The sequence below is a fragment of the Brassica napus genome, chromosome A3 (genome assembly GCF_020379485.1).
Source record: "Brassica napus cultivar Da-Ae chromosome A3, Da-Ae, whole genome shotgun sequence".
NCBI classification, from domain to species: domain Eukaryota; kingdom Viridiplantae; phylum Streptophyta; class Magnoliopsida; order Brassicales; family Brassicaceae; genus Brassica; species Brassica napus.
In genome coordinates this window covers 27754429-27765160 of record NC_063436.1, presented here as the reverse complement: position 1 = coordinate 27765160, position 10732 = coordinate 27754429, and the positions used below count along the sequence as shown (strand labels likewise).

At 41.2% G+C, this 10732-nt stretch overlaps 2 protein-coding genes and 1 pseudogene across 2 annotated transcripts; 1 reads left to right on the top strand and 2 right to left on the bottom strand.

Annotated features, from left to right (window-relative positions):
* Nucleotides 1-576: 576 nt before the first annotated feature.
* Nucleotides 577-1661, bottom strand: LOC106395865 (protein ARABIDOPSIS THALIANA ANTHER 7). Its single transcript, XM_013836201.3, has 3 exons — nt 1373-1661; nt 958-1130; nt 577-851 (listed from the first exon to the last, which is right to left on the bottom strand). Exons 1-3 carry the CDS (start codon nt 1580-1582, stop codon nt 809-811), a joined length of 426 nt encoding a protein of 141 aa, XP_013691655.1. The 5' UTR covers nt 1583-1661; the 3' UTR covers nt 577-808.
* A 5373-nt stretch (nt 1662-7034) lies between these two features.
* On the bottom strand, nt 7035-8558 carry LOC106392799. Its single transcript, XM_013833580.1, has 3 exons — nt 8194-8558; nt 7463-8040; nt 7035-7342 (listed from the first exon to the last, which is right to left on the bottom strand). Exons 1-3 carry the CDS (start codon nt 8556-8558, stop codon nt 7035-7037), a joined length of 1251 nt encoding a protein of 416 aa, XP_013689034.1.
* LOC106395916 lies at nt 8559-10393 on the top strand (annotated as a pseudogene).
* Nucleotides 10394-10732: the final 339 nt, after the last annotated feature.

Here is a 10732-nt window from a genome sequence, read left to right as displayed (position 1 = left end):
CTTTATTTTATCATGGAATGCAAATTCATACATTCCCTAACTTTGACAACACATCGAACTTCGTTATGAAAAAAAAATCTCTGGTTGGGTCAGTTACAAATGTGGGTAGATTAGCACAAAAACATACAAAGAGTTTGTAAATATCAAGGTTTGAAACGGCCACCTTAGTTGAAGTCAAACTTTAATACGCACTGCGATTTATGGTTGCCTTCATGAAACTCATTATAGAAGCGCACAGATTCTGAAGTTGTATATACTTACTTGATCCATATACATGGGCAAACTAAATGCATGGTCACTTTGCACATAGCTGAATCTCTACACTACCACAAATGATAACAGCAAAGTTCCAAGTTAAACAGACATAAAAGCAAATACTCACTTCCAAGTTCCAATGTATTTTATCAAAAATCATAAAACCCAAACCATTAAATTTGCAGATAGTGATCGATTTAACGGTTTACAATTATTAGGTGAAGAACAACACAGAGTTAATATATTGTAAGTTTTACTCATTTCTAATTCAATTTCTATGACGAAAAAAAAAATTCAATTTCTATTTATATTCTTATAACATAGAAGTAATATATTGTAATATTGATATTAAATACAACATTATTTGAATAAACCCGGGCGTAGCCCGGGCAAAGTATCTAGTACACATAATATTAATACTATAACCGCTTATAGAACTTAACATTTGCTTGCTTTTTAAGACTCGTCACTAATACAATAAGCTAAATTATATATATCATACACAGATAGCTATTACAAGTCTTCCCTTTCCAATATTCATATCTTCTTGTAACTAGTTTACTTTTTCAGCGTCGAGTTCCTTCATGTTTCTAAACCTGTAACGAAAAAGAAAATACTCCAATATTAGTCCTTTACACATAGGAAAACTGTAACAAATGACATTTTTAGGTTAAAAATTATGGAGAGGAGAATAATAATTACTGAGAACAGTCCATTCCAACAGAGATAGGAAAGCTGAGCGAAAGAGAACAAAGGGGAGGAAGATTGTTGATGGCGGATGCCAGAAAAGGAAGATGATCTGATTTTCCCATCATCTCTATGCATTCGCATACTCTCTCTAACTGTCCAGTCCCCTGCTCATTCTTCCTCGATCCCTGCTTAATATATAACGTCAGATTACTAATAGCTAATGGTGAAAAGAAGGACTGGCCTTGAGATCTCGAGAGCCATAAACAATTTGTAAGAATTTTAATATTAGAATTTTAAAATAATTTGGTAATCTGTGTATATATATTAACTTAAAATTTTCGGGCTCCAAGACGAGTAATTCACTTGGCTGTGCCTATGACCGGCTCTAGACTGAAAAAAAAAACGTAAATAGAGAAAGAGTAGTAACTGGAGTCTTGAACTTGACGACATTGTTCAAGTGGCTCACGCCTCTACAGCATTGTGGAGAAGGTTGCTCGAAGATTCCCTCGACGAAGCCCATGCACGGCATGAAACTGTCGAACACCTCTCTGCACTGCTCAATCGATTGAAGTTGGGAAACGGCGGTCTTGATCAAAGCCAAGAGTGTCACCAGGATTATGGCACGATGTATCTTCATTGGTCTCTTTAACTGATTACACTATAGCCATTAAGGAGAGATGATTCTTGTGTGACCACAGATCGATATATCTATTTATGTAGTAGTCGGTTAATTTATACTGTGGAGTTTATAATGCATGGTTTAATGAACACATGTAATTCTCATGGCTCCTTCAAAATCGGATTAATTCTAGCCGAGTTCTCTTTCAGCTATCTTTATTTTCTTATAACACATCTATAAGCTAACTGCGTGTAACTCGGATGATTTTATCGCATGCCATGCGTTTGTTATTAACATGTGCCCATATTACTGCATGTAATCTGGTCTCAATACGTAGCGTATGGACTATGGAGAGTAGAACATTTCTCAGGAACATTCTTGCTTCTTAAGTAACATCCGATTTTGTAGGCCTAATTAACACGTTTAGATTATTTTGTTTAATTAATTAGCAGACTCTCAAGTTGATTATTTCCCACTACTATTTTTATTTTCAACTAGTGGGGACATAATAAGAAAAAGTCTCTCACTGGATGTGGATGTTTTATCTTGTCTTTTAAGTCTCAAGTTGTGGGACATAACAATAAAGAGATCTAAATACAACCCTAAGATTTGGTCTTCAAAATTATATTTACGGGTTATGCTAAAGATTGTACTAGTAAGATTGGGTTTACTTGGGTTGTAAGCGAGTTAGTGATCTAAATCCAACCCTAAGATTTGATCTTCAAGTGTCAGCCTCAGATCTCACTTAAACCACTTCAGACAGACAGCTATAAGTAAGGAGTTGATCGTCTTTTTCCTTGAACTTATGGGACTACTTGATCCAGCAAACCTTGCTCCAAAGACTGAACCGTAAAAAGTGTCTCTGTATAATAAATCCACAAACTTCAAACAAATGATCCATAACTTGTCTTTCAATGGCTATCTCTCTTACATTTCATGCCCTTCCCTCACTCCTTCTTTTTCATGTCTCTTTAGTATCAACCGCAAAGCATAGCCTTCACCAACACACAAGTCGTTCCTCAAACCATAAGCTTCACCACCAAACAAGTCATTCCAAAACCATAACCAGCATCTTTAGTAAGCGTATCGTGCACTTAAAGCATGGAAGAAGGTCATTTATTCTTTTCTTTTTTTTAACACTGAAAGTTTCATTCATATTTGAGGGTTTAAAACCCAAATAAGGACAAAGCCTCCACAAAGGAATGTAGAGTGATTTTAGCAAAAAAAAAAAAAAAAAGGAATGTAGAGTATAAGCTAGGGAACAAAATGAAAACCCAACAAGCAAAATAAAAGGAAAGCAACTACCAGTAGGTAGTATTACAGCAACATCTCAACATAAAAGGAGAGAGAAGAGGACACTAAGAGGAATCAAGTCCCGACTCCTGCGATATTAAGGTCTGAAGCCAAGAGGGGCCACCAGAGCCAATATAAGACTGCAGCCGTTGATCCCTCGTCACACTGTTCGCGATGAAGGCGGCCACCTTATTACTCTCGAACAGCACAAGATCAGTATCCCACTCAGAAAAACCATGGAAGCGCTGCATGATCATATTTATCAAAGGATTTAGACCAGGAGCAGGGTTGATGAGGAAGGCCTCTCTAAGGTAAGGTGAAGAAGACTCGAAGATAACTTTATCAACACGCAGATTAGCCATGTCTTCCAAAGTCCATAGTAGAGAGAGAAGATCAGCCTCCACAGGGTTAGGTAAAGAAGGGAAAGAACGTCTGCTGTGCAAGATGGCTTTGCCATAGCTATCCCTTACTATCCAAGCTCCACCGCACACACTAGTAGGGTCTAACCATGAAGAAGCAAAGTTACACTTAACCCACCCAGTAGGCGGCCTTTTCCATTGTCGAGCGTCCTGAGCTACTAACACCTGAGAAGTTCGCTGTACCGCTGGAGCCTGAAGTTCTCTCCATACTTCTGCTTCCACCAGTGCTTTATCCAAGACAACAGCAGGGTCCAGGCGTATGTGCTCAAAACAAAATGCATTCCTTGCTTTCCATATCTGCCATAGGATCCAGGGAAGAACCAGCCCAGTTTCCGGAGCCTGAGACCTTCGCTTCCCACAATTAATCAGGTGAAGAAGGTTTAAGAAAACAGAGCGAGACCACACCCCTGAAGGCGGCATGGGGATCGACGAAAGAGCCCATACTTCCTTAGCAAAAGGACAGTGAAAGAGAACATGGCCAATATCTTCCGCACCATTGTTACAAGAGGAACATGTAACATTAAGTTGAATGCCTCTCGATCTCAATCTTTCCTTTACCGCCAAGGCACCAGAGAGAATACGCCAAAGGAAATGGCGCAGTTTAGGAGTTGTTTTCGTTTTCCACAAAGAGGACCAGAGCTTCTTTTCTACTGGAGGAATGCTCTCCACCTGAGGGGTATTAATCTCCTCAATAATCTCCAGCAAAGCATACCCACTCTTTGATGTGTACAGTCCATTTTTCGACAATCCCCAGACCACACTGTCCGTTTGAGCAATCTCAGGTTTGATTTGCATTATAATCTCAGCATCCTTAGGCGAAAAAGTGCGATATAGTAGTTCCTGGTTCCAAACTCCAGTACCAGGAATCAGAAGATCCTCCACTCTAAGAGTAAGATCAACAACAGACCCTTGTCTGTAATCAGGCACACGAGGGACAGGATCAGCAATCCAACAATCCCGCCACACTACTGTATCAGAGCCAGAGCCAATCTTCTTCAGCAAACCCTGTTGTAGAAGTTCACGCCCATGGATAATACTGCGCCAAGCGAAAGATGGTCTGGACCCCACCCCACTATCTAGGAAAGAGCTGTTCTTGAAGTAGCGATGCTTCAAAACCTGAGCCAGAAGAGAATCTGGATTATTCAACACCCTAGCCGCTTGCTTAGCTAGTAATGCTTGGTTAAATTTTTCCAGATCCTTAAAACCCAAGCCACCTTTATCTTTAGACTTACACAGTTTTTGCCAAGCAACCCAAGCAATCTTTTTCCTATTGTTACCACTACTCCACCAGAACTCTGTCAAGGCACTCCTAAGCCGAGCACAAGTATCCTTAGGAAGCCTGAAGCAAGACATAGCATAAATAGGAAGAGCTAAGCAGATAGACTTGATCAAGATTTCCTTTCCCCCTTGAGAAAGAGATTTTGCAAACCAGCCGTTGAGGCGACCTTGAAGTTTCCTTCTAAGGAAGCTGAGTAGTTGTCTCTTAGACCCACTAAAACACTCAGGCAGACCAAGATAAGTGCCATCACCTCCTTCTTTCTCAATGCCTAATGTCTCTTTTACTGCTTTCTTAGCGTCTGATGAGACTTTAGCACCAAAAATAATGGACGACTTATCCAAATTGATCTTTTGTCCAGAGGCCTCACCATAGGAGTTGAGGCAATTCATAATCTCTGTGGCTTCATTGGCATTAGCTTTACACATAAGCAAGCTATCATCTGCAAAAAGTAGGTGATGGATAGCAGGACCAGACACACCAACTTGAATACCGTGCAGATTTCCAGCAGAAGCCGAGTTATTGAGACAATTCACCAAGGCCTCAGCACAAAGAATGAACAAGAAAGGAGACAGTGGATCCCCTTGTCGCAGTCCCCTCTCTGGCTTGATGAAACCATGAGAACAGCCATTCAATAAAACAGAATAGGACACCGAGTTTACGCAGGCCATAATCCAGCGGACCCAGACACGATCAAAGCACATTCTTTCCAACAATGTCTCCAGAAACGACCACTCCACTCGATCATAAGCTTTAGACATATCAGTCTTAACAGCCATGAAATCCTCCGCAACTCTATCACATTTACGCAGAGAATGGATAGTATCATGAGCAATGATGATGTTATCAGAGATTAAGCGACCAGCAACAAAGGCTCCTTGAGTCTCTGAGACCACTTCCGGTAAGATAATCTTCAGGCGATTGCAGAGAATCTTAGAGATAATTTTATACTGAACCGCACATAAACTGATAGGTCTCATATCTTGCATTCTAACCGGGTTAGGGACTTTCGGGATGAGGCTCAGCTGGGTGTGATTCCATCCTTCCGGCATTACAGCTGAGTCAAAAAATCCCTGGACTTCCTTAGAGATTGTAGGACCAACCACATGCCAATACTTGTGATAGAAGGATCCTGTCAGACCATCTTCACCAGGGGCACTGCCTCCATTGACACTCATCGCTGCTTTCCTTATTTCTTCTAGTGATACAGGAGCAGTCAAGTCAGCATTCATCGCATCAGTGATACGTACAGGGAAATTGAGGAACAGGGTGTCAAGATTGTAAGGGTTGGAGCTCATGAAAAGTTCCCGAAAGTATTCAACAGCAATGTGGCCCTTTGCGCCTTCAGAGAAATGTTCCTCTCCCCATTCGTCTAAGAGCATCAGTATTTTGTTCTTTACTTTGCGACCCTTCACAACATTATGAAAGTATTTGGTGTTTCTATCACCCTCCCTCAGCCACTCTTCTCTGCATTTTTGCCTCCAAAAACGTTCCTCATCAAGATAAGCCTCAGATAGTTGTATCTTAAGACTTTTCATAATCACGCGGGAAGGATGAAGTTTACTGATTTCAAATTCATAGGCAGCTTTTAACCGAGAGATTCTCTCATGAGAATTAAGGTCAATTGACTTCTTCCACTTAGAAATCTCCCTACGACACCGGGCAATGCGATCCATAAGGCTTGTGTCTTCGTTATGGTCACCCCAACCTTGCACTATTGCCTCTTCAAAGCCATCCTTAGAAAACATCCTGTTATCCAAATAGAATCTCCCTCGATGGAGTTCTCTCTGCTCCAAAACAAAACCAATCAATATATGTCTATGGTCAGAGCCCCACATATCCCCATACTCCATACTAGACCGAGGGAACAAATTGAACCACTCATCGTTACCAAAGCATCTGTCCAGACGGCACTGCACCCAAACACCATCACGCCAGCCAGTCCAAGACAGAACGTTACCAGAGCTCCTGAGTTCTCTGATTTTACAGCAATGAGCCATATCTCTGAAACCCCAGAAGGTCGAATCATCCCTGATTGCTCCTCCCAACTTATCGTCATTAGACATAAGCTCATTAAAGTCACCAGCAACCAACCAAGCTTCATCTCTACGCATTCCAATATCCATTAACCTATCCCAAACTTCCTGTCTCCTTGCTCTCACTGGGTCTCCATAAACGCATGAGAGGTAAAAAGATAAGGAACGACAGCGAACCTTCATATCAATTATCCTTTTGTTCCCTGAAAGAATCTCAACTTCAAAACTATCCTTCCAGAAAACAGCCAAGCCTCCACTCAAACCAAGAGGCTCCACCGTAAAAACTTTATCATAACCAAGACTTTTCTGTAACCAAGAAATGTAACCAAACTGTTGCTTTGTTTCCATCAAGAACATAATATCCGGAAAGTGCTTACGACGCACTTCCTGGATGGTTTGAACTGTCTCAGTGCTTCCAGCACCTTGACAGTTCCAGCACCAAATACTCATTGGGGGAGCAGCGGCTTCAGACTGGAAGCCACCGAATTAGTTGTTGGAGTAGAGAGTTTCTTGGAGGGAGACATAGAAATCGCATCAGTCTTACGTTTACCACTACTCTCCAATTGTGGCGCTGAAGACTTAGAGATTCGGTTGCTAGGAGAAGCTCCTTTACCAGCTTGAGCTTTACGTTTCCAGGAAGGAGGTCTACGTCTCTGCTGCTTAGGAGTAATACTGTCACCGGAAGATGGCGTCGTAGAAGACAGACCAATCTGAAAGCCCGTAGTGACCGCTAGCTCCTGCGAGCCAACAAATCCTGAAAGCGCAGAGTCAGAAGCTTCATCACGGATTAATGGTAGAGACAATGCAGGTCTTGGCTTCTTCAATGTTTGCGTAGATTGAGTATCCTCCGGGTACGAGTAAACATGTCATTTGCCCTTCTCTAGGTTTGCAGTAAACTTCGTTAGTGTAGCGACGTGGGTTTGGTCTTGGTCTGAGATAGCCTGGCGCACTCTCATGATTCTCGCTTGTCTCTCTGTAGCGTCAGCATGGGAGATGTACAGCATAGCAGCTTTCTGTTCTTGCGGAGGGAGTTCTGGAAACAACGGAGGGAAGCCTGGAGGGCCTTCCATAGGAGGATTTCTGTGACTACTTTCAACCCTTTCCTCAATGTCTTGCACTCTACTCATAGGAGCAGAAATATTTGGATCCTGCCTCGTTGCGCCTCGTCTCAACAGAGGACATCTGACCTTTTCATGCGTAATGCAAAGGAAGTGAAAGCACCGCTTGTGAATTCGCTCATATTCGAATTCAATAGTAACCGTTGTTCCATCTTTCTTCACTGTCAACTTCCGAGTGGCTTTGGCTGGCTTCTCAGTATCAAAGGTAATCAACGCTCTGATATAATCCTTAGTAAGTGAAAATTTAGGATCATAAGCTATCTTTTCCACTTTACCCACTTCAGAAGCAAGCTTGAACATGGTATCAGTTGTGAAGAACTTCGTCGGTATGTGCCTGATACAGATCCATATCTGCATATAGCGCAAGAAATCAACCGGTGGATCTTCAGTCCAACGCTCCAGAGCCAAAGCCCAATGATTATAGGACCAAGGTCTGTCCTTTAGGACTGTTTGAAGATCTTCCTCACGTTGAAAAATGAATTAGAACCTATCACGAGACAATGCTATGCCTCTGACTCTACCATACACACGCCAAGCGGTCGGCATATAATCAATCATTTTAGCCATTGGTTGACAATCCGGGTTCAGTAACATCCCCAGCAGACTCGTCAAGTTCTCATCGAAAACCCTGAATCTCGGGCTATCAGGAAGTGTGAGGGGTTCTTCGTCATCCACCAGTTTCATAGATTTCAAGCTAAGTTGCAGAGAATCTTCCATCACTAACGACTGCAGAAGGAAGGAACGGCGAGTGAGCCGTCTAGCACCGCAAGTCTTAGGGAGCAAGTCAGAAAGAGTCAAAGAGAATTTCTCTTTGATAGCGCAGAATTCCACACAGATACGCAATGAAATCATGTGAGAATGGAAATAAGAATCAATCTCGGTACAAAAAAAAGGAAAGAGTGACAGAGGTGAAACTTTCTTGGATGACAAGTAAGGAAAGAAACTCTCAGAAAGGAAAGGTAGAAAGTACTTCCCAAAAATAAAAACTGTGACTGCAAGCCGGTAATTGGTTCAACCCACGACGAGGGAGAGAGTAAAAATATAAAAAAGGAAACTAAAAACCACCGGAAATCGTCTCAACTAGAGAGAGAATTTTAAAGAATAGTTTTTGTTTTGAAATCTACCTTTTTTGAGACCTCTCGATATGTTTAGTTGGTGTAAAATTAAAGGGGAAGAAGACGAAGAAGAGAGATATGGAGGAGTATTGTTGGTGGAAAGTTGAAGGTCATTTATTCTGATCCAAAGAAAATTTATATTATTCTCCAAGAGAACTAGTTGGGCTTTAAAAGTAGAAAGCCTGTCTTATTGCATACTTAATCCATTTAATTAGCCCACTAAAACTTGATTGTATTGAACTCCTTTTTAGCTAACTTGTACATATTTCTGTCCAGAATTAATAATACTCATCATGTCCAGGATAAAATAAACAAAAAAATATAAACGGTAAGTTAAAAACTAATGGTTTCAGTTTTGTAATAACTTACTATCAAATTAGAAGATCTGGTTTTTAATAATGGCTGTTTGTGCTTTGTAAGCGAGTAAATAAAAAGTGTGAAAAGAAGATACCCGTTAAATCCATTGCATGTCAAAACGTGTGAAGAAAGAGAAGAGAAAAGCTGAAACGCTTCAAACTAATCTGCATATTCTCTTGCGAATGGGATTCGGCCAAAAGGCTTCGTCCAACGGCTATGATTTCTACTTTCACAATAAATACACATACAAGCACCCAAGAGAAATATATAAGCTCAGGGATTTGGAGCTTGACATGCTGGTGCATTGATACAGAGAGAGTGTTGATTGACATGGTTTTTTGGAGTATGGCTCGGACATATTCAAAGAATGTTGAAGTTTGGCGTGTTTCTGTTGTGTTACGCATTGAGGATATACACAATATACGAAGTTTCACCTGCTGTAGACTTTTCACAATATACAGTTCAGGAGAGTAACTTACTTAAATTTATTAGTTTAAGTTTTGGAGAGATGGGTCTGGTCATAAGGTTTGATGCTTACTTGATGATAGTGATGTTAATGGGTTTGGGGAATGCAATAGGCTTATCAAATGGGTACAAGTTCTATGTTGGTGGGAGAGATGGTTGGATCCTTACTCCTTCCGAGGATTATTCTCATTGTTCTCACCGGAACCGGTTTCAAGTCAATGACACTCTTTGTAAGTCTCTTTCTTCTCTCCTATTTATTGTACACATTAATGTCATTATTATAAAGTAATAAAGCATAATAATATCAATTGGTGCAACTGCAAGATTTTAAGTACGCCAAGGAAAAAGATTCAGTGTTGGAGGTGAGTGAAGAAGAGTACAACATATGCAACACGACTCACCCATAACTTCTCTATCAGACGGAGACTCTCTCTTTGTGCTTAACCGCTCAGGTCCGTTTTTTTTTCATCAGTGGCAGCTCAGAAAAGTGTCCCAATGGCCAGAAGCTAGCCGTCAAGGTCATGCCCACCGTCCCCGTCAGCCATCCCTTCCCCGTCACCGACTCTTTCTCCAGTCCATCAGGCTTTGACGTCTCCAGCGCCTTCTCAACTAGGAGTGGTTCTTTCTGATTCAGAAGCTTTTGCTCCGGCTCCAGGACCGGTAAGAGCTCGCAATAATGCCGGTTCGGTTGGTCCTGGAATGGGTCCTCTAGGATTGATTCTCTAAGTTATCATAAGTTCCATGGTCTAGTGTTAAGAGCATCAGCATCAGCAAACTCTCTCTTGAGGTTCATCTTTTCAATTTTTTATTATTAAATATTTTTTTTTTTTAACTAGACCAATCGCGGGCCGCCACGACACGTGGGACCCGTGCTACAGTGATGAACTTCTATTAGGAGAGAGGGGTTCAGCCCTGAGAGCTTTAGGAGAGATGGGTTCATGTGATTGAATTATTTTATTATTTTTTTTTCTTGATTTTCGTGTGAACTCTCCCTATAAACCCTCAATGCACATGCTCTAATAATGGCAAGGTATTAACTCCTCTACAGTTGAGTTTAATATTAATGTGCCATTTTACTGTGTTTGAATT

What these genes read in the sequence shown, in the direction of transcription:
- LOC106395865 (XM_013836201.3), bottom strand. Translation starts at nt 1,582, where the DNA reads ATGAAGATACATCGTGCCATAATCCTGGTGACACTCTTGGCTTTGATC. An exon ending in TCGTCAAGTTCAAGACTCCA is followed by an intron (nt 1,131 to 1,372) that starts GTTACTACTCTT and finishes TATATTAAGCAG; the next exon opens with GGATCGAGGAAGAATGAGCA. An exon ending in GTTGGAATGGACTGTTCTCA is followed by an intron (nt 852 to 957) that starts GTAATTATTATT and finishes TTTTCGTTACAG; the next exon opens with GTTTAGAAACATGAAGGAAC.
- LOC106392799 (XM_013833580.1), bottom strand. Translation starts at nt 8,558, where the DNA reads ATGATTTCATTGCGTATCTGTGTGGAATTCTGCGCTATCAAAGAGAAA. An exon ending in ATAGCATTGTCTCGTGATAG is followed by an intron (nt 8,041 to 8,193) that starts GTTCTAATTCAT and finishes GATCTGTATCAG; the next exon opens with GCACATACCGACGAAGTTCT. An exon ending in TACTGCAAACCTAGAGAAGG is followed by an intron (nt 7,343 to 7,462) that starts GCAAATGACATG and finishes CTGCGCTTTCAG; the next exon opens with GATTTGTTGGCTCGCAGGAG.